At 53.8% G+C, this 25,051-nt stretch overlaps 1 protein-coding gene across 16 annotated transcripts in view; it reads left to right on the top strand.

Moving 5' to 3' along the window:
- The window catches only part of AAK1 (AP2 associated kinase 1), an 81,646-nt gene that overhangs the window by 19,650 nt on the left and 36,945 nt on the right, over positions 1 to 25,051 (top strand). For all 16 annotated transcript variants that reach the window (XM_044417486.1, XM_044417484.1, XM_044417483.1 and 13 more), the window contains exons 3-13: positions 1,016 to 1,134; positions 1,963 to 2,071; positions 3,348 to 3,490; positions 6,421 to 6,542; positions 7,536 to 7,617; positions 10,456 to 10,588; positions 13,207 to 13,310; positions 13,983 to 14,062; positions 18,367 to 18,521; positions 20,506 to 20,789; positions 22,615 to 22,812. In XM_044417486.1, the coding sequence (XP_044273421.1) occupies positions 1,016 to 1,134; positions 1,963 to 2,071; positions 3,348 to 3,490; positions 6,421 to 6,542; positions 7,536 to 7,617; positions 10,456 to 10,588; positions 13,207 to 13,310; positions 13,983 to 14,062; positions 18,367 to 18,521; positions 20,506 to 20,789; positions 22,615 to 22,812 (1,529 nt within the window). The remainder of the gene's footprint in view (positions 1 to 1,015; positions 1,135 to 1,962; positions 2,072 to 3,347; positions 3,491 to 6,420; positions 6,543 to 7,535; positions 7,618 to 10,455; positions 10,589 to 13,206; positions 13,311 to 13,982; positions 14,063 to 18,366; positions 18,522 to 20,505; positions 20,790 to 22,614; positions 22,813 to 25,051) is intronic.

Genomic DNA, 25,051 nt, shown 5'->3' with positions numbered 1-25,051 from the left:
TAATGGAGCAGGGAAACACCATGTGTCACAGTAATGAGCTTGCATAATTGCCTGTTACTATTGCTATGTTCTCGACTTTGATTGTTCTGATTGGTAATTTGCCCCTTTGGAGTCTTTGCTCCCTCTTCTTGCTTGTAACTCTTGTGGGGAGAAGCACAAGCTGTAGCGGCCCTGGATCGAAAGCTAATGGCTACTCTGCTCTGGGGAGGGAGAGAGCCGTTCCGTGGGATTGGCTCTTTCCTTGCGGAAGAGCTTGTGCAGCGATGCTTTTGTCTTTTTCCTTTGGTTTACTGCCACCAAAGCATCTCAGTTGTTTACACGAGACCCTGCATAAAGTGTTTTAAAATGTACATGTATTCTGACTGTGGTGCTTGCTTAATAATCTGGAAGATTTTCTGATGCTGGTTTGAGGGAACTGACAGCAGTTCGTAGGATGGTTTAACTTGGAGTCCTGCACTGAGCAGCGGATTGGGTCTGATAGCTGCCTTATCCACTTCCAACTCTTCTCTTCTAGGGTCCTGTGACTGGTCGTTCCCAAACTGTTGGGGAAAACAGTGGGTACTGCGAGTGTTTGGCAGAACATTGAATGCATAGCAGCTTTATGTGAGCCCCAAGTCCCGGGGAGGCTGCATCTTGCTTAATTCAGCCTCTGGCTTTGCCGCCTTCTTGGTAGCCTCCTCCCGGGAGAGGGAATCCTGACACCGCTTTGCATGAGGTCTGGGGTGGCTCATTCATTCATGCCCCAGTGCAGAGATGTGGCAAAATCACCTGTCCACAGACAAAGCACGTGCCACGGGGCATGTTCAGGGCATGAACTCATGTGGAAATACAAGGAAAAACGTCTCGTGGGTAAACTCCATGGAGGTCGCTGCTTTCTCCCTCCAGAGAGCAGCGTGACAAGCGTATAATTGCCAGGCGGCTGCCTATCTGGGCAGCATACGGGGCCGGCATTGCACCGCGCACTTTCAGTTCCCCCGTGTCACTGATGGTGCCTCTGCTTGTCTGACGTCTGCAGGTGGCTTTGCTATTGTGTTTCTGGTGAGGACCAGCAACGGGGTGAAGTGTGCCCTCAAGCGCATGTATGTCAACAATGAACACGACCTGCAAGTCTGCAAACGGGAGATTCAGATCATGGTAAGTCGGTGTAGCGGCAGCGCGTGCCTCTGAGTCCTCACGGCAGAAGCTCGGCAGGTACTCTTTGGCCATGCTGCGGGGAAAGAGAATGGCCGTGGTAAAGCGAACGGGCATTTTGGCAACATGATCTTGCGGCCACCAGGCAGCATATGGGACTCTTCCGATTCCAGCTATGAGTCTGGGGAATCAGTCTGGCCTCATACCTGTGGGCCTGGGCTCAGGTTCCCACTCCTGCCTCACAGGTGTTGCAGAAAGGACCACAGCAGCTAATCTTCCAAGGTCATGGGGATTCTGGGGGGTGTTCCAGAGGGTGGGGAGGAGAGGAGAGAAGCCCACCCCAGCATGGGGCAGCACATCCTGCGCCCTGGCCGTGCTGCCGCCCCCGTCCCTCTCAACTGGAGCCCCCTTGTGGAGGGGGAGATGCTTAGGAGCACCCTCCCTTCCTGCCTTCCATAACGTGCCTGGCATCCTCCCGAAATCTGGAGGGTTCTGGGCATCCACAAGGACTGTGCCCCAAGTTATGAAAAGAAGTAGCTCTTTCCTCAAGCTGAGTCACTGTGGTGGATGGAGGTAGGGAGCTGAAAGCCTGACTTGGAGCTCTGGAAATACAGAACAGCCAATGAAAAGCGTGGTAGGAAGAAAAGCGAGTGTACTTGGGCCTCCGGAAGTGAAGGGGGTATCCAGAGAGTGGGGAGAAGCACGGAAGAGGTGGGAGCACCCACTTTTGCATCATGGCGCTGGGTAGCGCTGCAGTGGGGTTCCTTGGATGCGGGTTTCCCTAGTCCTGACTTCCAGGAAAGAGTGCCTCGTTGTTCTTCCATTTTTCAGAGGGATCTTGTGGGCCACAAGAACATTGTCGGATACATCGACTCCAGTATAAACTCTGTGAGCAGCGGGGACGTATGGGAGGTCCTCATCCTGATGGATTTTTGCCGAGGTGCGTAAAAGCTCACGGGGCTGTGTTGGCAGACCGCATGGCAAGGACAGGCAAGGAGTCGGTTCTGTGTGGAAGCCGCATTGGAGCCCCTGGATTTGGCGTCCTGCACTCTTACAGCAGCTCAGAGTTAAGTTCCTGGCACCCGTGCTCGGCGTTCGCTGGGCGTTTGCGAGGAATTGGCCCCCACACGCTGCACAAGCGCCGCCATTTCCTCACTGCCGCTGCACCAGCACCAGCGAGTGGGGAAGAGGGGTGGCTGCTGGGAACGCTGGCCAGCGCGCCTGGCCCTTTCCACACCCTGCAGCCACCCCTCCCTGGAAGGGCGGCCGGTTGTGCCTGGGGGGTCCACAGGGGTTCGCAGGCTCCTCTTGGCTCAGGTCGCCTTGCGGGAAGAGGCCAAGCGCAAGGGGATTCCAAAAGGGGTTGGCCCCCTCCTGTGTCGTATGACACGTGTTCCCAGGTGGCCACATAACCAAACGTTTGATGGCGTCGTGCTGGTTCATACGATCATGCCTTGGTTTATGAGCTCATGTGCACCCCTGGAAGGGGGTGGAGAGGAACTAGGAAATCTTCCATTGACTACAGTTGTAATGGAACCAGGAGATTATGGTTAAGGGCTTCAGAAAAGAGCCAGTTGGCTTCATACCATGGCTTGTTCCAAAGCCATTAACCCCAGTTACTGATTTGGATGTTGGAGTAAACTATAGTTAATCGGAAACTACCTGGTTAGTTGGTTTGCTCCCTCACTTTCAGCTGTTAAGCTGAGATAGCGACAATGTGTCCATTTTGTACCGGTCAAACCAGTGGTGTGCTGAACCCCTCCCTGCAGCCCGCCAGACCAGTCGTTTGGCTCCTGTAACTCCTGCTGGAGGAGGGAGATCCGATCCATGATGGCATTTTTTCCAGACCTGCTTGGTTTGCTTTGGAAAAATTGCCAGAGACCTCCTGGTCCCTCGGAGGCAAGGCGCAGAGAACCTCCAGCAACGCACCTGTACCATGAAGCAAGCTTTGCAGAACTCTCCCCTCCTCTAGTTCTTCTGTGCGGTTCGGGGACGAAACAATTGTGGTGTCAGCACCGCTAACGGTGAAAGGTGGAGATGCTGCCCACGGGCGCTCAGGCAGTGTGCCGTTGCATGTGCTCTGGTGCCAGCATGCGGCTGTGGAGGAAAACGGGATGGCCTGTCCCTGAGGTCTGTGTGCTTCATGGCACAGGCGGCTCCGTGGTCGCGGTGGTGACAGGCCGTCTCCTTCGCCCCGCCCTTTCCACGCTTTTCAGGAGGCCAGGTGGTGAACCTGATGAACCAGCGCCTGCAGACAGGATTCACCGAAAGCGAGGTCCTGCAGATCTTCTGCGACACCTGCGAAGCTGTGGCCAGGCTCCACCAGTGCAAGCTGCCCATCATCCACAGGGACCTGAAGGTAGCTCGCGGCGGCCCTAAAGGGCGTTTGGCGGCAGGAGGCCCGTGCAGGATGGCGTTCCCCCCTGCGCTTCACGGGGCGCTTTGCACCCCGTGGGGGCACCTCCTTTGGGGGCGAGCGGGCAGCTGAGCTGCTGCAGCAAAGCAGTTGCAGTGGGGCCGTTGGCAGCCCCCCCCCCCCGGTTTTGCCCCCTGCGTTGCTCTGCGTCCCCCATGTCCCTCCTCAGCATCTCCACCAACCCGTCCAGAAGGGGCAGAGTGGAGGAAGAGCTTCTGCCTCTTGCGCCTGCCTTGGCCAAGGCGAGGGCAGGAGCCTCCAGGGCAGGAAGCTCGGCTGTTCCCGCTGGGCTTCCAGTGCGCGGAGCGCTGGGCCAGTGTCGGGGAGCCCTGCAGGGCTGGCCATGGCACACTGAGCTGGGGGGGGGGGTCACTGCCAGTGCAGGCCTTCCCCGCACTTGTTCCCGGGCCAGGGGTGAGGAGGGAAACAGGCCCCCGTGCAGATCTGGCCGTTCCCCCTCGAGCACGGAGGAGCACTGGAAGGGTGAGCTGAGTACACCCAAGCATCTAGCTCCGCATGCCCAGCTCTCCAGCTTCAGTTCGACAGAGCAGGAAAGGTGCTCGATTTCGGTGAGTGCGAGGCGGTTCAGAGGATGCACCACGAGGGCTTATCGAGGTATCGGAACATGACTGCCGGGGGACATTCCCTCTGCGGAGGGGCTTCTGTGACGGTCTTTCAAGGAAGTTTTACTGTGGAGGGTACTGCAGGCAGCCAGGTGGGCCTCAGTGCAGACCTTCCCAAGCATTACAAGATGGGCCTGCTGCATTACGCACCAGCCTTTGGCCCCAGGGTGCTGGATGACGTAGGAGCCCATCTTTGCAAGCACATGAGGCATCTCATGTGCAGCGCCCTCCACGAAGCCTGGGAGAAGGCAGAGGTTGTCTGTTCCCGCAGTATTATTATTATTATTATTATTATTATTATTATTATTATTATTATTACTACTACTACTACTACTACTACTACTACTACTACTACTACTACATTTCTATGCCGCCCCTTGTCGAAGCCTCGGGGCGGCTTACAACACAATAAAATACATTGAAATACAATAGAACATAATAAATTACCATTAAATAGAAAATACAAAAAATACACTGAGTTACAAACATAATAATATAAAATTAAAATTATCAGTATAAAATAAGTAAATAAATAATATAGGAGGAGAAAAGAGAAGGAAGAAGAAGTTGCCCTGGCCAGATCATATATTTTAACAATTAAAATGTTTAAATAAAAAGGTCTTTACCTGGTGCCGAAAAACCAGTAACGATGGTGCCAGGTGGACCTCTTTTGGGAGTGAATTCCATAGGTTGGGCGCCACCGCAGAGAAAGCCCTCCTCCGAGTACTTACTCTCCTAATTTCTTTCATGGAGGGTTCCCGGAGAAGGGACTCTCCCACAGATCTCAAAGGGCGGTCGGGCATATACGGACGTAAGCACTCGTTCAGGTAGCCAGGCCCCAAGCCGTTTAGGGCTTTATAGGTCATAATCAACACCTTGAATTGGGCCCCGGCTTCAATGGGCAGCCAGTGAAGCTGACGGAGGACTGGAGTCAAGTGAGCATAACGCCCCGTCCCCGTCAGCAACCTGGCAGCTCTATTTTGCACCAATTGAAGTGTTCGGACCGTCTTCAGGGAAGCCCCACGTAAAGTGCGTTACAGAAGTCTAGGCGGGAAGTCACCAGTGCGCGTGTCACCGTCGCCGCCTCCTCCCAAGATCAGTTCTTTCCTGAAAGGCTTCTGCACTCACTGTACCTGTGGAGAGGTGTGGAGGGAGGCAGGGCCTCTTGGGGAAAGCGCCCAACCTTTTCTCTCTCTTTCTGAGTCGCTCCCAGTTCCAGCAGCTCAAGCGTGCCCAAGGGGCACCGAGGAGTTGTCTTGCTTCTCCAGTCTGGCCTGGGCAACAGGGCAGGTCTTTCCCCGGGGAGGCAAAATGAAAAGCGAGGCCCATCTCCTTGTCTCAGGGAAGGTCCGTCCCGAGGCGTGCAAGGTAACAGAAACATTCTAGGAACAGAAGTTTATGGTACAGAAGTCGCAAGCACGTGCATATGCAAATAAAACTTTCTAGCGGGTTTCCGTAGCCCAGCTCTGTTTTCACCGGGATGCCAGGAATCCCTCCTTCACGCCACCTGTCCAGGTGCCCGTCTCCTGAGCCGGCATCACAACGGATTCTGCCCGGAGCATGGATGCTGCAGCGGCCTCTCTTCCCCTCGCCTTTGGAGAGTGCCGCCACCTGCCTCTGAATCGCTGCCGAAGTGAGGCCCCATTGCGGGGTACTGGCGGGCAGCTCTTGTGTGTCTTGACGGTTCCGGGCTCGCCGTGTGCCATGCCTGTTTGGTGGCCCAGCATAGCAGCTGATGCCCAGACACCTCCTCTGCTCGACGCCTGGGCGGATGGTGCAAGACAGCTTCTTAGGCCTGTCCTGGGGCTGCAGAAAGACTCCATGGCTCCTCTTCCAGCTGAGGTCTCAGCTGCTTAACCGGTGCAGAGCTGGGAGTGAAGCTTTTCCCGAAAGAGTCGTGCCTCGCGCAGCAGTCCTCCTGGGCATTCTTGGCTGAGGGTCGAAAGGCAGCGACGGGATGCTGCTCGTGTGCTGTGGTGGGAAGAGGGGGTGCCCCCCGCCCCAGCAACTGCACCAGGAGGGCTGCCTTGCTGCGGTGTGAGAAAAGATGAGCCCTTCCTCAGGCTTCCCCTGCTCTTCAAGCGACTCGCTGGCCGCCTCACTTTGGGAGCTGCTGACCCAGATGATGTGTTGGTGCCGATGATGCAGCAACGGCTCTGGGTGGTTTCTGGGCTCCACCGGCTCAGCGGCAGCAAGAGTCTCTTTGTTGCTGCGGACTTACGTGTGGTCCTCCGCCCCTCCCGGCTCCAGGTGGAGAATATCCTGCTGCACGACCGTGGCCATTACGTCCTGTGCGACTTCGGAAGCGCCACGAACAAATTCCAGAATCCACAGCTCGAGGGAGTGAATGCGGTGGAAGAGGAGATCAAGAAGTAAGGGGGAGGCGGGGTGGGGGCCGGTGGGGAGGGGTCTCACTCTGCAGCCCGGCTGCTGCTGCTCCTTGCTGGGGGCACTTTCCTTGCAATGCTGGCGTGCCGCTTTAGGGAGGGCATCGTGGTCAGAGTTGGCCTAAAGGGGCAGGTGGTGGGCAGCCTGGCCACTCGCGGAGGCGGGGGACGCCGTTTGCAGAGGGCCTCCTGCTGGTCCATGGGCGGAGTCTCCTGGGCCCTGATCCACCGCAGCCTCTGAGGCCTGGGTGGCTGAGGCTTGCTTTCCAAACACGTGGCTCTTCCAGCGTGTCCCCAAGAGCCGCCTCCATTGGCTGCCGTGCCGGGACTCGCCTCCTTTCGGTACGCATGCACTCCTGGCTTGTTGCCCTCTGGAGAGAGAGGGGAAGAGGGGGAGGGACAGCGTACTTGGCGGAGATTTCAGAGCACTGGCCAGTGCTTCTCTCAGGGAAAAGAGCCACTGCAGCCACGGGATGCAGGGCCTGAGGCTTGCCCGGATGCATGGGGTGGGGGTGGAGAAGAGAGCCCCGCAGAGCCCTGCGAACAGCGATGCCACGTGACCAGTGGAGTGGGGAGACTCAAGACTTGCATCAGTTGTGGCCTAGCACAGCTGCTAGCACCTTTGGGGGCGGTGAGGCAGGGAGGCTCCTTTGTTACTGAGATGATTTGATGTGCTTTCGGTGTCCCTCAATCCAAAATGGCCCGCTTTGTGCAGGCAGAGAGAGAAAAGCAGGCTTTCCCTCCCCTGGCCTTGCCAGAAGGAGAGGGCAGTTAATTTGTTGGGCGAGCAAATCTGGCGTGGGCGTTCCTCAGCCAGCAAGTTTTCTGTCTCTATGTGCCGAGCCCCTGGACGTTCTGCACCCAGAATCACTCGGGGAGGGAGAAGTATCTGCCCAGGGCATGGAGGGACACGTCGTGTCAATGTGAAGCCCCAGGCTCGTTATCCCAGGATTGAAGCATGTTCTGGTTTTCTTCTAGATACACCACACTTTCCTACAGAGCCCCCGAGATGGTCAACCTGTATAGCGGGAAGCTGATTACTACGAAAGCTGATATCTGGGTATGTAGGATGCCCCTGGGGGCTACCAGTTTGCCCACATATCTCGCCTCTCTCAGCCCCCCCCCCCCCGGTCTCCCGTTCAACGCTGACCAGAGAGGAGCTGCACTTTGGGGCAACTGAATCTCACAGGACTCGAGCTTCAGACTCAAGCAGCACTTAGCACCAGATCAGACCCAAGGCTAAGCAAAATGGTGCTTTTTAATTTTTTCTTTTTCTCTTTGGCCATTCTGTCCAAAGGCAGAATAAAAAAGGAGTTTTGCGTGAATTGGAGGTATGTCATTTGAGATAGGTCAGCACTGAGCAAAATTCTGCTAATGTCTCATTTGGAAAGTGGATGGGAGCGCCTCATCTGTCTTGGCATGTCACAGTAGGCAGGGTTGTTCTCCCCGCGAGCAGCAGTATTCCAGATCCATCCCCAAAAGCGGGCGTGCACATGAAGTGATTCTCTGTACCTTGTGGAAGAACGCGTAGGCAGGGTGCTATCGCAAGGACTCGATACATGTGAGATGCCCCCGGCTCCTTGTCCCTTGATGGTCCGGTGATCGCCGAGACTTCCCACTGCTCCGGTCCTGTCACCCTAGAATGCCGGACCCCAGGCTTGGAGGCCAGCCGCTCCGACCTTTTGCAAAGACAAGTGGAGCAGAAGTGTGACGGTTTGGAATCAATCAGTCCAATCCATCAAATAAGAGACTTGCAGTCTAAAGCTGTGGGGTGAAGCTTCTTTCGCTGCAGTTGTAGATCAGTAGAGAGAAGAGCAATGCAGTGCCCGAGGCATTAACAAGTGTAAAATAGGAGATAAAAGTGTAAATGCGTATTCAAAATTAGAATTGTAATAACCCTATTTCATCATCTTCTCCCAGCAAGCAATTACAGCTTTACAAAAGCCAGCCGCTCTTGCTGTGACATTGGATACCATTTCCTAGTTCTGTTTTCCCTCCGGCAGCTTCGTGCACTGTCTCAGTTGCCTTGAGGGCCCTGGGCCAGTGGCTGGGTTCTTGGCCACCAGACGGGTGTGCCTGTTTCGAGTCTGACTGAGCTCCAGGTTGTGAGTCCTCATCCAGTCCATTGTTGTGGCCAGGCACTGGTTGAGTACATCACCTGATGGGAGATGCAAAGGGTCAGTAGAGTTGTGTGGCATCAGTGCAGCCTCTGGTCGAGCCCACAAACAAGTCTCTGAGAGCATTTGAAGCTCACCACCATTTCTACTGCGAGAACAAGGCACCCTGTTCCGGAGGGTGGCATCACCATCTCAAAGCCCCTGCTTGTTCACTGTCGGCACGCTGCTGATTCCGAACCACCCCGTGAGGCATCCTTGAAGGCCTCGGAGATCACCCTGGTGAATGCGGGGAAGGTGGCTCACAGGCGCTCCTGATCCCCAGTTGTTTGAGGCATTGTATGTTGACCACAAAACCTTGGCTGTGTCCGCATCATCTAGCAAACAGTCCTAGTTCTGACCCGTCTGCCTATCGAGCACAACTTGGGGAAGCGACCAATCTAATCACTGCCCATACCTCCTCATGCGGCCTGTGTAAGCCCCGGTCTCTTTGCTTGAGATGCAGCTGCCATCGGTTGTCATTTCTTTGTTTTCTCTCTCTGCTTGAAAAACCCTTGGCCGATACGCAAACAGAGTTTTTTTCCGACTTGTCTAATTCATAATTCATTATTCCATTTCAGTCTCCTGCCAAAAATAATTTTCCTTCTCCCCATTTCTCCAGATCTTGCTAGCTTTGGCTATTTTGTAAAGTGGAATCTTTCTCTTTTTACAAATCGAGCATCAAAAACAAAATGCAACATTTAGATCTATGCAGTCGGAGGAATTGCCTTACTAAAGTGCGCAGCTGCACTCATCACCAGATGTTGGGAGAGGGGTCTGTCAGCAACCAGGGCCTTTTTTGTTGGAACTTACCTAGGACTGCACCTTAATGTAATTCTCATATCCTCAAGTCTTTCTTGCAGAACGCAGAACTTTATCCTGAGGTTTCCAGAATGTAAAGAGTAAACAAAAATGTGCAGATATTTCATGAAGTGAAATAAAAAGTTGGGGAAATAAAGTCCCTGGAGCTCCCCCCCCCCCCCGTGATGAGGCTTTCTCCTGAAATCAGTGGTAATAGCCTCCCTTTCATCTTTTTCTTTTTGTATTTTTTGAGGGCTTCCTTAGATGGGGGGTGGGGAGAGGAGCTGAGGCAAATTTGATGGCCCGTGTCTCTAGTTCTGTGTAAATGTTGCTTTGAATGGCTAGGCTTGTGGCCATCTCTTTCCTCAGCTCATGGTCTTGCAGGCAGAGCAAAGTGACGGAGGTCAGGCGTGACCTTGGGCTGCCAGCCGCATCCCTCAGTGAAACCAGCACGCCGACCGGCTTTCCCCAAGAGGGGCAGTCTGCTTGTGGCTGCGTGTTGAAGCGAGCGGCCTGCCCGCTTTTGCACCTTTGGCCTGGGGTGCAGGGCTTCTCGTGGAGGCTGGTGGGGCGGACTTCTTCCCGTGAGTGGCGTGCTCCTGGCTGAAGAGGAGCCGCAGCTCAAGCCAGGCAGGCGTTGCTTTGGAGGACGGGAGTGGCGCATGGCAGTTGCGGAGGGGAGTTGCGCACCCGTTTCTGCACCATGCAGTAAACATCGTGCGCCCAACACGGGTCTGGAGCAAGCCAGAAATCAGGTGGTAAACTGGCTGGGCTACTTCCGAGCGATCTGTTCTAGAGAACGAGGCAGCTGACCCGCAGGGTTCACAGAGGCCTTCTGATATCCCCAGAACTGTGGCAGGATCCATTTGCTGGGTAACAAACCAGGGGCAAACCGCCTGCGTCGGTGCCTGCCGGGCGCTCAAGAATTGCTCATCTCCTTGCAGGCCATGGGGTGTTTGCTGTACAAACTCTGCTACTTCACTTTACCGTTTGGGGAGAGCCAGGTGGCCATTTGCGATGGGAACTTCACCATTCCCGACAACTCGCGCTACTCCCAGGACATGCACTGCCTCATCCGTGAGTATCCCCCTGGGCCACCTGCTGATGTTGGGCATTGGGGTTTGGGGTGCCAGAGCAGTCTGGCCTGGAGCAAGCTCAGGAGGGGAGTTTGCTGGGACACCCGTGTCTGGAGATTTGCTGCCTCGTCAGCCGCATCAGGCCTGTAAAGCGAGCGCCACCCTAAAGCTGTTTTGGTCCTCGTGTAAAGCTGCCGAGAGCGTGGCACTTGAAACTGAGCCTCCGTGTTGGTGTGTTAAGGGTTTCTCTGACATGGATCCATTTGCGGCTTGCAGACCACTGGGGAAATATAGCTGTGACCTCACAGCTCTGCGCTTCTGACTCGATTCCTCTTCTGGGGATTTCAGGGAATTTCACCCTCCGATCTGTTGGCTTCAGCTGCAAAGCACAGTGTGTGAATGGGCCATTGTGTGGGACCCAAGAAGCCAAGGTAGCCATTCAATTTGGCCATGAATTTGGCCAAATTCTTGACACCTTTGAGCAGGAGATTTTGTGCAGTCCATTCAAAGGGCTGGTTGGTAGCATCCGTCCGTTTCTTGGTGGCTCCTGTAGACCACTGTACCCATTGGAGGTTTTATTCACTGTTCTCCATCCCAGTTGGATTCCCCCATTGAGCTGTCAAATGTTTCCTCGCTGGGGAAATGCTTTAGATATGTAGGAGTGCTTTTCCTATGCCCCTTTGCAAGGCAGCAGTGTTGAAATGCCTGACTTTTAGTTCAACTGGTAATCAGTGTGTCTTGAGTGATCAAATTTCATTTTCAATAATTTGGATCCAGAGAAAGAATCAGTAAAGGATCCCAAGGATTTCTTTTAGCAATGACGAGAGGCTATTGCATGGAAGCTGCCTTTAACTGAAGCAAGCACACTGTTCCGTTCTTCATCTTGAGCCCCTTTCAGGCTGCGTTAATACATTCATTCATTCATTCATTCATTCATTCATTTATTTAAAACATTTCTATGCCGCCCCATTCGCCGAAGCCTCGGGGTGGCTCACAACATAAATTAAAATATAATACATTAAAAATATAAAACAAATTAACAATATAAAATAAGTCGCCCTGGCCAGATAAAATAAGCAAATAATATTAACAATTAAAATGATGTTTAAATAAAAAGGTCTTCGCCTGGCGCCGAAAAACAAATAACGATGGCGCCAGGCAAACCTCTCTGGGGAGCGCATTCCATAGATTGGGCGCCACCGCAGAGAAAGCCCTCCTCTGAGTACCTACCCTCCTAATTTCTTTCACGGAGGCTTCCCGGAGAAGGGCCTCTCCCGCAGATCTCAAGGGGCGGGCGGGCGTATATGGATGTAAGCGCTCCTTCAGGTAACCAGGACCCAAGCCGTTTAGGGCTTTATAGGTCAACACCAACACCTTGAATTGGGCCCGGACTTCAGTGGGAAGCCAGTGAAGCTGACGGAGGACTGGAGTCATGTGAACATAACGCCCATCTCCGTCAGCAGCCTGGCAGCTCTATTTTGAAACAATTGAAGTATCCGGACCGTCTTCAAGGGTAGCCCCACGTAGAGCGCGTTACAGAAGTCAAGGCGGGAAGTCACCAACGCATGTGTCACTGTTGCAAGGCAGTCGTTCTCCAGATAGGGGCGCAGCTGATGGATCAGCTGAAGCTGAAGGAAAGCACTCCTCGCCACTGCTGTCACCTGAGCTTCCAATGAAAGCTCCGGGTCGAGGAGCACTCCCAGGCTGCGGACCTTGTCCCTAAGAGGGAGTGCAACCCCATTCAGGACTAAGTTCAGTCCACCCTCTCCGAAGCCCGATCCGCCAACCAACAGGACCTCCGTCTTGTCTGGATTGAGCTTCAGTTTATTGGCATCGTGTGACTGTGAGCTTCCACCACCTCCAGTTTGCTACTCGGGGCCAGTGCTCCCCCCGCTTAGTCTTGAGCCGCTGCCCACAAGTAAAAGCAAGCCCATGGTGGCCTACTCCTTCACCACAGTTCACCACTGAGCAAGTCCGTCTAAAAGAGCCACGTAATGTCTTAAATCCAAGATAAGGATTTGCCCTTGGTCAATGGAGAATCCAAGCCAGGCTGCTTACAAATGACTCATTGATGGCAGTGAATGCGTTGTGGAGCATGGGATGGATTCCTCGCGGCAGTGCCGGGGCGTGGCGGTTGCATTCCGCTTGCTGCGCCAGCCGTCCTCTCGAGCGGCACCCACCCACTCTGCCTTTAAGATGACTTGCTAGTCTTTCTCGCATGGCCTGTGGCAGGCCGGCCTTTGGCTTTCCCGAGGAATATAACTACGACTCAAAAGGTAAAACCTTACAGCGATCCTTTAACATTTTTCTTTACGCTGCTTACAAGATAGCTTGCAGTGGAAATGCTGAAAACAGAAGGAATGGAACAACCGTAACAGGAAGATGAAGCTTGGTGGAATCTTCCAAAAGTCTTTAGACATTGCTTGAAGAGAAGACCTCTTTCAAGCACACACCTTTTGACTGCAGTAATTAGGGGTTATGCAAGCCCCATGGACTGGATTCTACTGTCCCTGCAGTGGAAGTAGGATAAATACTGCTTGGAGGGATATTGAGTAAGGCCTGACTCTGTGCTTCTTCATCGTTTGTCCTGCAATGTCTAAATGGCATTCTCTCTCCTAGGATACATGCTGGAACCAGATCCAGACAAGAGGCCCGAAATCTACCAGGTCTCCCATTTTGCATTCAAGCTCACGAAGAGGGAGTGTCCAGTCCAGAACATTCAGGTGAGACAAGCAGGCCTCCTTTCCTGCTGGGTAAAAGAGCGTCACAGGGAAACTGGCTTGGAGGTGCTGTTCTCCCATGTCTTCCAGAACTTTGGTAGGCCAGCAAGAGGCTAGGAATAATTTGCCGAGTGACTGCAATCAAGGAAGAGCCATAAAACAACACAAAGTGTTGCCAAAGGTGTTTGCAGCTGTGGGAGGAGCCACAACTTAGCACACGGGCTGTCTCTCCGGGGTCACAAAAGCACCCCGAAGACATGGTTGAGTGGGTGGGGAGGAGAAGTATCCAGGTGGTCCCTCAGCTGCCTCCTTGCGCTCCAAGGCCGGTTGGAATCGCCTCTGCGCTCCTTCTGCCCTTTTGAGTACAGCGGTTAACAGGCATTTGGCTCAGATGGCACCCTTAAGGTCTTGTTGTTGTTCACGTTACCAAAGATGTAGTTTCTAGGCGAATGCTAGACAACTTTTAACTCTCTCTTGCTTGGAACCGTCGCATCAAAAGGTCTTGCACTGCTTCTCTTCTTGGTCTGCTGTTGTTGATAAGTGTCTGAGAGATGCTACACTTTGGTTTTCTTTGCTCCTGCTTTCCATGGCTTTTAGTAACCTTCAGTAACTTCCTGCTTCTGTGTGTGTTGCGGGGTGTGTATGTATAATGAGCTCAGCATTTTGGATTTGCAGAATTCTCCCCTCCCTGCCAAACTTCCAGAGCCAGTGAAAGCTAGCGAAGCTGCGGCTAAGAAGAGCCAGCCGAAAGCCAGGTATGTTCTCTCTGTCTTAATATAAGCTGGCAAAAGATCCTTCTGTGAGCACACAAGTGAAGGGAGCAGTGCTTACGTAGAAATAAAAATCTTTAGATCTTTAGAGAGGAGCAGGGATGTGATTTTTATTGAAAACAGGGACAGTCCATCAAGGCTGGTGAGTAGAATAAAATAATTCATCAAATTAGTAAATGAAAAAACCTGGTTCTGCTACATGAGAAGTGGTAGATACACCTGGGACCAGAATTCACAAAGAACCATAACGATACAACAGAGTGAGAAACAGAGAAAAGTGATGGATGGAAATGAAGAGCTGGATAACGGGACAAGTCAAAATAAAGTGACCTTTAGGGGATTTCCCTCAAACCTGTAAAGGAAGCCTAATGGTGGACCAAGTTTCAAAGACTGTAGAATTAGATCAAGAAAACCAGCTTAGGGCGAATTGGCCTGCAGATCCCTCTGTAACTGTTGTGCAAAGCTACATTTCTGAGCTGCAGGACGGGACAACTGGTTTGGAATTGAATGAACTGAACCTCTGGAAGGGACGTCTCAGGTGCTAGGCTTAGAGCACTCACTGCAAGAATGCTAGCGCAGAAAGCGCCACAGGTGAGTGAGTTAGAGCCCCTGTGAAGCTCTCGTCCTGTGCGGATGCTTCTCGGGCCTCAGTCAGTAATACGGACTGTGAGGAGAGGCATATATTCCTGGCACTGTTGTGTTCAGCCATGAAAGGGACGGAAGGCGAGGGAGACCCAGGAGGACAGGTAAAGTAAAGGTGAGGTGGGCCAGTAAGAGGACCAGTGTGTTGCAAGTCATGGTGCCTCTTGGAAACTCGCTTCCCAAGCCCCACATGGCGCTCCTGCCGCTCGCTCAGAAGACTGGCCGCTTTATCAGTAGGTCTGTGGCTGGGCTGCACAGCATCTTTCAGGACCCCGGACCGAAGTAAATGCTGCTGTGCTTGCCAAAGGAACCAAAAGCTCCTTTCCCTTAGTTATTGCATATGCACCTGTTTCATCATCAAATTACTTAAAAAAGAAAACGGGGGCATGTGGCAGAGGCAAAGTTTGCTGGAGTCCAGAGGGGCATCCTGGGACAGGAGGGAAGGAGCCAGAGCAGTTTTGGGGTTGCTTAGCCTGCCCTCCCTGCTCCACCTCCCTTTTCCCCATTATCTGAAGTTCGTAGCCTATTCTCAGAGAGCAGCCAAAGCAGCTCTTTCCACACCAGCTGTGAGGACCTGGTGGAGGGGAGCTGGCGCTCGATTTCCCAGCTCCATGGCTGGAGTGCCCCCTCTGTCCTTGGATCCGAGGAGCTCCAAAATTCTGTGGCACCTCACGTACTGTTTCGGGACCATCGGATCACTTGGATCTCTGCATAGAATACATAAAGCCAAGGGGATTTATGGGCATACGGATTTTCACAGGAGTAGGAAAAATAATAATTTCTAAATCATTTTGTGTAAACAGAAACAAATACTTTGTTTCTCTTGTAGCTGGTGACTTAATATGACACAACACCACTTGCAAAGTAGCATCAGGAGGTTATAAGCATCAATTACATAAAATAAATAATTCTGTGGCAGTTTGTGTAGGTGCAGGAAAAACTTTTGAAGTAGAGTCACAGTTTTAGTTTGAAACTTTAGGAAATACTTAATTTTTGGACAGCATTTCTCTTCCTGGATTAGTCATAAATACTTCACCCAGAATGAATAATTTAGTGAATGATCAAAGCTCAGAGACTTCCATTTATTATGATGACTGGGATTCCCCCTCCCATTCCTTTGGATTATGCTTAAGCTGTTTGCAGTGGTGATCAAAGTCCCTTAAGAATACATAGATAATTTTCCAAGAAAAGTATTTGAATCAAGCTATGCCATAGTTTACATTTCTGCAAAATATATCATTTCTATGAAAACAAATGGATCAGCTTAAGCATTTTGAAAAGTTTTAAACTTAATAACCAAAGGAGAATTTATGCCTAGCATGAATGCAAAAGATTCTGCTAGGCTTCCACTGTAGAACTGAACAAGTCAAGAAGTTGGGCGTGGGTTTCCGCGGAGCATTTAACTGCAGTATTGGGGAGCCGTAATTAAAAATGCATCTTAAAATGCAACATAAGCCCTGCTTGGAATAAATCACTGAAATGAGTGGGACAAGTTAGTTGTGGCTTAGTCCCTCTCATTTCAGTGAGTCTATTTTAAGTATGGCTCATGTTGAATTTCGCTGATAGCAGTCGCTTCTCATTACTTGCTGATATAAGATGGGATTGCTTTAAACTAATGGCTAGCTTTCCACCACCTAGGTCTTTGAGATAGTTTGCAAATGTACCCACTTGGAGTTGTTTTCCATGTCTGTGGGGGGGAGTGTTACATCTCGCTGATGGTCTGCTTTCAAGCAGACCAAGAATCCCTAGTCCCAGCTCAGCTGTCCTTGCTAGAGGGACGCATTTCTCTCCATTCGTGCCACAGCAGTGGACAAGAAGACTGCCTTCCTGGGATAAGTCCATCCCTCCAGGCCAGTGCAGATGGTGTCAGAATCAACACAGCAAATGTTGAGTCCCCTTTCAATTGCTGTAAATGCAAAAGCAAATAGGATAAGGATAGGTGCTCCTTGGAAGAAAATTACGGATTGGAGGTTGTCTTGAGCCACGGTCTTTTTCCAAGCTACACAAAAGGATGTAATTAACACAGTTAATTACTGTATGCATCTTAATTGCTGCCAGAATATGCAACACAAGATAGTGGAGGGTTTTAGCTTTGTTCATAATCTAACCCTATAGTTGATTATCCCATTTGATCCATGAGGTTTAGAAATTATTTACTCCAAGTACTAAGTGTACATTCTGGAAAAACGGATGTGCAGGGATCTATATAAAATGACATATATGTGAAGTCGAATTGGGATGACTTGCTCTCTTCCCCCCACTACAGTTTTCCAGTTCTGCCTTCTCCAAACAATTCTGTAAATGTCTGGGAAAATCTTTAAGGCTCTTTGTTCCAAGCTAAAGCGTGCAGTTCCTTCAGCTGTCCAGAACTCTTTGGTCCTCCAGACTCTCCCATCTTCGAACGTCTCCTCTGGACCATTTCCTACCTTAGCAGAGAACTCAGCCTAGGTCCCAGCCTTCTTTTGGTTCTGCCCTGCAGTCGCTGCCGCTTCTGTGCTGCTGCTAAAGTCACAGAGCTGGACGGCGACCAAAGCCATCTAGAGCAGAGCTGGTCAAGAGTTCTTTCTGTGACACCAGCGCAAACAGCCGTGTTTGAGGCAGCCCATTATGCCTGGACTCCTCTTCCGCGAGTCTATTAAAAGTGCAGCTTGAAACAGTGCATTGTCTCTAATACTTGGCTACAAGAAGCGGCTCTAATGGGTTCCAGCTGTCCTTGGATGGAGGGAGGGGGAGAATTACGCAGGAGGAGCAGCTGGGGGTCAGAGGAGCGGGGGCTGTCAGTGTGTCCCGTGATGGAAGCATCTTGAGTGCTCTTTGGTACTTTCCGCCCCGGCGACTGGCGCCCTGGCCGGGGTACTCCTACCTGGTTTGGCTTCAGCCCCATGCCTGCCGGGCTCCTCTCCCCACCCCGGTTGCCTCTGGCTGGATCCAGCGTCAGCCCCACCTGGAGGCTGTGCCACCAGGGCCATTCAGCCAGTGCTGCGGACACCCAGAGGCCGGCGCTCATGGGGGCTTCGTGCAGGATGCTGCCAGGGCGGATTGTGCCTGGGACCCTCCATGTGGAGCCAGGGTCCCTCTGCATCCTCGAGTGCAGCAGGGGCCCAAGCCTGCTCTGCATGAGGCTAGCAGTGGTTCATACACCTGCGTCCTCCGCTGCACTGCAGCCGGACTGGCTGCGAGGGATGCCCCACTCGCTCGCGCAGGCACGGCCGCTTTCCCTGGCCGCCTGCGGTGCTTCCTGAGGTGAGTGGGTTCCGTCTCTTGCGGGCTGCATGGTTCTCCCCGCTCACTGGTACACGCCGGGGCTGCCGGCGGCCATGTGGGAGCGTGGTGCACGCTTGGGGCTCCGCACTTAAAATCCCGGGACTGCAACCCCCAGTTCCACAGCTGGGACTGATTATACCAATTGAGGAAGTTGCCCCTTGGGTGCCACTCAAACCGCCTCCGGGGCGAGCGTGGCCTCGTGCAGTCGTCCACTGGGCTGTGCCTGATACTTGGCGGCTTCCAGGGTTGGCTGTTGGTGGGGGAGATTACCAGCAGCAGGCATGGGGGCGGGCAGGCCCACGACTTGGGACTGGGGCAAAAGGCTTGGAGTTACAGTGAGGGCATAAAGCCTGTCCCCTCCTCTGAAACCTTGTCTCCCCTAGGCTGACGGATCCTGTTCCCACAACGGAAACATCCATCACTCCACGCCAAAGACCGAAAGCCGGGCAGACGCAAACTAACCCGGGAATCCTGCCTATTCAACCTGCACTGACTCCTCGAAAGAGACCGACGGTGCCAGCGAATGTTCAGGCCCAGGGTGAGTGCGCGAAGGCGGCCTTTGGGGGTGCCAGGGCCCTGTCCCTTGCGGGGGGAGCTGGGGCACGGACTGTTTCTCACCGATGCCGTGGGCCTGCCCACACGGGTCCGAACTCCCGCCTGCCTGTGTGTGCCCCTCCGCATGTTGTGCTGGATTTTACTGATCACTGGTCCACACACTGCAGATAATCCAAAGGTGGGATTTACTTTGTGCTGCTTAGTTCACTCTCTTGCTCTGTACCAGTGCTGTATTTTGCACTGCAGAAAAAAGAATGGAATTCTGCATTCAGTTGGGCGTATTTTTCCCTTTCTCCCTTGCCTTTCGCTTCCCTTCTTTCCTCAGCAATATGTAAAGCTTCCTCAGCCAGCCACTTGGCTTTCTTGCATTTCCAGTGCTGTATACTTCTTCAAAGTAGAGAATGAAGTGAATTCATCCCAAACGCAGCTCCTGTTCCACACTCCCATGGGCATCCTTGCAGAAATAGCGGCCCGGTGAGAGTCGGCTAGGCAGCACTGCAGCCTCTGCCGTCTTCTCGCGTCACGCGGGCAGGATGCCGACTCTGCTCCACTGAGCACCCCGTCCTTCCCACAGCCTGCCCCAGTGGTCTGGGGAGCTGCGCTTGCTGGGCAAGGTCCCCCCGACCGTCTGAGCGGGTGCCGAGAGAGCTAGCATGGCAGCCAGGAGCGGGGACCTCGCCTGGAGTGGTGCCTTCTGCTTCCCAGCTGGTGTACTGGATGGGCCCTGTTCGGGTGGTGCAAGAGCCCTCGCTGGGAAGGAGTTGAGCCCAGCCCCCAGGTAGATCACCTGCCTGGCGTGTGGGCAGCTCCTTGGGCCTTCTGCCTTGGGCCGGCTTCTCTTAGAACCTTGCCGAGTGCGCTGAGGCTCGTCCCCTGGCGTGTGAGGGGATTCCCAGAAGAGGTGATGGCGTTTCCCGTCTTGAGGCAAGCCAGAAAACAGGATAGGAACCTCTCTCTCGGGACCTTCATAGAATGGACAGTACCAAAAAAGAGAGGGGTTTTTTTGCCCCTCCGTGCTCGCAGAGCAATGCTGATCCCATTAAACGTTTGGGTACTGTGCGCAAGGGTGTGCTTAGGGCTCACATGGTCAAACAGCTCCGGCCCATGATCACTAAACTCTGGGTGGTTTGCCAGTGGTCCGCCTTCCAGCCACCGTTCTCGTTCTGCTCGGCTGGATAATCCAGGAATGCGTTTGCCACGATGCCTGGCCCCAGAACGTGTGTCGCTCACTGGCCCCATCAGCCCCTGTGGCGCATCCCGCACTGGTGGGCCCCGGAGGGTCCCTCAGAGCAGCTAATACAACTCTGGATCTTATTTGATGAGTCAGACTGAGTCAGAGGAACATACCAGTTAATAATGTAAAGCAGTTGGACCATCAAAAATAGTCAGAGAGGAGAAAACCAGGCTGTGTTTCCAGTAGTCCCTTAAGTTCGCTAGAAGCTTGTCAGGCATTTTAGAGCAGTAAATAACGGGTTGTCCTCTTGCTCAGGAATCACGCAGCCCTGCTCACTCCAGAGCTTTTCTGTGTGTGTGTGTGTGTGTGTGTGTCAGTATTGGGGCAGCTGTGCTGTACTTCATATGGGTTTGTCGATTGTAGATAAAAGCTCTGTTCTCCTGGGTCATTTTTTCTTTTTCCTAAAAGCACGATGTGGAGTTGGCCCCTGCCGGCCTGCGGTAATGGGTAAAACCCACGTTCCTTGTGGTTTTGTGGGGGCTTTGTAGTTCTTTGTAGAACTGCCTGCACGAGCAACACTGTGTGTTGTTAAAAGCCAACGCAGCGAGTTTCCTTTCCCTTTCCTCTTACTGCTTGCTGTCCCCTCTCCTTTTCCTTTGCTGAATCCTGAGTCATGTTTTTAAATGTCCTCGCTCTTAAGGATGCCAGCGAATTCAAAAGCGAGTGACTAAGTGGAGAACGCCAGGGCGAAAAGGTGCACGGCCTGACGGAGGTTTTGCTTTCTGCTCCGCAGCGGCAGCTCCGGTGCCCCTGCCCGGCGGCCAGCCCTCCCTGCCCGCGAGTCTCCCACAGCCAAAGGCTCTGCCTCAGCAGACTCCACCGCTCCCGCAAGTGCAGCCCAAGCTGCAGCCCGACCCAGCGCAGCCCCCGGCCCCCGCGGCACAGCCCCCGGCCCCCGCGGCACAGCCCCCGGCCACCCCGCAGCACCAGCTCTTCCTGAAGCAGCAGCAGCAGCAGCAGGCGGCAGCCCTGCCCGCGGCCTTTTATCAGCCGCTTCCGCCAGGGCAAGTCCCACAGGTGAGCCTTCTCTTCCGGGGCGGGGGGCGGCAGGGGCGCGGAGGCCCGCCAGCCATGGGGAGTGCTGGGGAAGCCGGGAGGGCGCGGCACGTGAAGCGTGCAGGAGAAGCCCAGGAGGAGGGGGTGTTCCTCGCGGGCCCCCCGCCTCCCTCCGTGTCGGGCCTGCGGGGAAGTTGTGGGGAGGAACGTGCCTCACCCCTCTGACCGCTGTGGGCACGAGTGGGCTTCAGCGCCCTGTGCCTGTGCAGGGCCCCCATGGCGCACAGCGTTCCATGTTCCTCCTGCACGAGCAGGTCGCACACCTGAAGCACAACGGCGAGGGGTCGGGGCCCCGCCTCTCTTACCGGAGCCGTGCCTGAACGGGAGGGGGTGCCGTGCTCTGGGCAACCCGTGGAGCCAGTTCCCACCACCTGCCCCTTGAGGAGTGGGGCTCCCGGCAGGGAAGCCAGAGGTGGGACACTGGGTCGGCGTGGGGGTGCTGCGGTGTACACCAGGCCGGTGTGGGGGGCAGTCCCATTGCCCCTTTGGTAGTGGGCAGTCGGGTGGCCCCAGTCTTTCCCATGCCAGGCTCTCGGGGCAGCTCCCTGCCCGCAGGGTGAGGCAGTGCTCTCCGTTCAGGTGCTTGAGAGGGCTGTGCTCAGGCCACCAGCGGGGAGGGCCGGTCCATGCATGGGGGGGTGCTGGGCAGCAGCCCCCAGTTGGGGCCGCTCAGGGGCCGCTTTCTGTGGTCCTCATGCAACAGTTGCTTGTCGAGAGTGGCGGGGATTTCCGCCACTTCTCCAAGGGGATCGTGAATGGTGGTAGCTCAGCTACAATATACAGAGCAAGTCATACAGGGCCTTCTGGGCTATCTTGTCTGACCCCCGGCTCCATGTGCATGTCCAGCCTGTCTTTGACCACCCGCACCGATGGGGCCTCAGCCGCCTCCCATGGAAGCCCATTCCACCCCCTCGGGGTCCTGACTGTCAGGAAGTGCTTCCTGGCATCCAAATGGAACCTGGGTTCCCTGAGCTTGGCTCCGTTGGAGCGCGTCCTGCCTTCCTCCGCAGGGGAGAACAGGTCTCTGCCCCCCTCCGTGTGACACCCCCTCACATCCCTGTATGTTGCCAACAGATCCCCTCTGAGTCTCCTCTTCTCCAGGCTGAAGAGACCCAGTTCCCTCAGTCTCGCCTCATACGGCATCCCCTGCAAACCAGCCACCAACCCTGTGGCCCTACGCTGTACTGACTCCAACCTGGCTATATCCTTCCTGTAATGAGCGGCCCAAAACTGAGCACTATACAATACACCAGTGCTGGGCCATGTCACCCCAGTCTGGAGGAAGCAGGAACGACCCCGCCGCCCTGGTGCTGGGACAGTCTGTGGGCTCTCGGAGTCGGTTGTTTGGAACTGGGTCACCGTGGGAGGCCGTGAACAGGCAGCGGAAAGAAACAGCAAAAGGTGGCAAAGCCGCCAAGCCCCAATATGAGGCCCTTGTGGTCCCGCTTCTGCATGCCTCACCAGAGAATGTATTCCGCATGTCAGAATAGTATTAAAAGAGTAAGAAGATGAATTAGCTGTAGAGGTGGCTCCCTCTGGAGCCCTTGATGGGGCGGACCCATTGATGTCCCCAGGGCTTCAGGCCTAGGTCACAGCTAGCTCGGGTTCCAGCACATCTGCTCTGGACACAGCCCAGTTCACGCCCGACTGGCACGCTTTGCGGCTCCAGGCGCGTTGGGGTGCCGGTGTGTGGGGGGAGCAGCCTGGCGGAGAGCGGGGCTGTGGTGTGCCAAAGCAGGTGGCCGCGGCCTCTGGGAAGACTCAGGCACCTCTTCTGGTATTGCAGCCGCCGGCGGTGCAGTCCCTGGGGAAGGCACCCTTCCCAGCGGCGCAACAGGGAGCAGCGGCGCCCGCCACGCAGCCCTCAGCGGCACCGCCGAACTTCATGCAGCAGCTGTTGGTGCAGAAAGCAGCCTCCGGGCAGCAGAAGCTCCCCGTCCCGACTGCACCCCAGCCGCAGGCAGCCCCCGTACAGGAGCACCCGGTAAGCACCGTCCACGTGGAGGTGGCATGCCCGCCCCGCGGCTCCGGCCTCGGGCCCCAGCCAGCTTCCCGGGAGGCTGACGGATGACATGCTCCGGCATTGCCGGTGGCTTCTCTCCGCAGGACGATCTGCCTCCTTCATGGGTGGGTGGCCCCCAGGTGGGGGGAAGGAGCACCTGGTCTACCTCTGGGGGCCGGACTGAGCCTAAAGACAGCCTCTCTGGCATTAAGGCCCGACTGTTTAATTGTTTTAATTGGGTTTTATTGTCAGTTGAATTTTTAGGACGCTGTCCTAAAGAATTTTCTTTTACATTTTGTATTGCTAAACTGTCCCAAAACTTCAATAAGGGATGGTATAGAAAAGTTTTAAATAAATAAGCAAGCAAGCAAGCAAGCAAGCAGGTTTTCTTCAGCCTGGCAACCTGCAGATGTGCCCAACTACAGCACTCGCCATCCCCAGTCCAGGGATGATGGGAGCTGTGGTCCAGTAAGCACACCTGTGGAACACTGCATTGGGTAAGGGTGCTTTCAGCCTCTGGTGGGGTTTGTTAGGCGCTGACTCCTGCTTCCTTCCCACAGAAGGCCCTCGAAAGGTGGCTGTTCTGAGTCGAAATGACCCGTTGAGGGAAACTATCAGAGTTGGACTCTGGCCTGAAGCACCCCAGGGACTTGGGATTTTGGGCTTGGACAGGCAGCCCTCCTGGCTATAGCATCAGCTGTCTTTGATGCACTCCACCCTTTGAAGAGCAGGTCACCTTGCAGCGGGGCGGGGGGCATTTGGGGAACTCACCATTCGGAGGTGTTGTGCCCAAAGCCCCCCAGGGCTCTGGTTCATTGGACCCAGGCACTGCCTCCACTTCTCTTATTGTAAAGTGCGCTTGTTCCAGCACCTGGGACATCACCTGCCAAACAAGGTGGGGGAGAATTCGCAGGTGAATCTCATTTTTTCCCAGGCTTTCTCCCAAAAGCCCAGACTACGGTCCAGGGCCTCCATTTAATGATGATAGTGTTGCTTCCCCCCCCCCCCCCGGCCAACAAGTGCACTTTACTTAATGAGAAAACGGGTTCCCCCCACACCAAGCGTAGCAGCTGCTGAGAGTATAAAAGGGATGGAAACCTGCCAGGGATCTGCACCGCCCTGCCCCAGATGCTTGCAAATGAGGCTTCTCATCCATCCTGCCCCCCGCCCCCACCCACATGCTTCATTACTATGCACATGTAATCATGACGCTTTGTTTCTTTTCATGCTCAAAGGCCGTGTTGTCTTTGGCTTTTGTGTGTGTGTGCCTTTAATGAGATGGGGCAGAGTAGAGGCAGACATTAAATATATTCCAGCTGAGACTTTTTCCCAGCTGTCCTTGCTGCACAGTTCTTCCGTAAGGCCAAATGCTTTGTGTATCTGCAGCTATTTCAGCTTAAGAGCAAATCCGGAGAGAGAAGCCTTGCAAAGGGTCTTCGGTGCCACCGACTTCTCCTGATCGGCAAAAGGGAGCGGGGAGAGTAAATGGGGAGGTTCTCCTGTCCTTGCTCTGCTTACCAGGACAGTCAAAGCCATGCCGATATTTGCTATATGCATATTCTGCTTGGATGAAACCCAGGAATAGTTATCCAAAGCAGCCCTCATTGGAAAGGTGCACAAGTAAATGCCCCATTCCACTTCTGTACTTCACAATTTTAGGAGCACAAGCACCGCTAAGCTAGAGCACTGTGGGACATCTCTGGTGAGAGATGCGGGTCCAAATTCCATTCATTTGCTGGGCAACTGGGTTGCAGTGGCTCAGGCCTAATGAACTTTGCATGATTGTTCCGGGAATGAAATGGAGTCACCCCTGAGTTCCATAGAGGAAAGGTTGGATGCTGGCGCAGAATGTTGATTAGTCCCCCAGAGCGAGCCTTGACAAAACAGGCCGCTCTTGATGCCACAGCACTTGACTTTTGGTGAATTCACCCTGAGGATATGTCTGTTGGGCTGTGGCATAGAAATCCTTACAATGACCCTGCAAGGTAGGTCAGTATTAGCATCCCCATGTTTCAATTCTGTCTGAGTTGCATTCTCTACTTTGGCAATTTCAAATGCTTTTTTTATAATAAGTTTTATTCAGAATTATAACCCTAACTAAAAACAACATCAGTCATCAAAAACATCGGGCCTGCTGGGTCAACCCCCACATTTTTTTCCATTTATGATGACTTAAACAGATTTAAATCTATATGAAGTTCCATTTCTCTAGCCAATAATA

This window comes from Varanus komodoensis, unplaced genomic scaffold, assembly GCF_004798865.1.
Source record: "Varanus komodoensis strain SLA01 unplaced genomic scaffold, ASM479886v1 scaffold88, whole genome shotgun sequence".
In the NCBI taxonomy this organism is placed as follows: Eukaryota; Metazoa; Chordata; class Lepidosauria; order Squamata; family Varanidae; genus Varanus; species Varanus komodoensis.
This window is presented reverse-complemented; position numbering and strand designations above follow the sequence as displayed.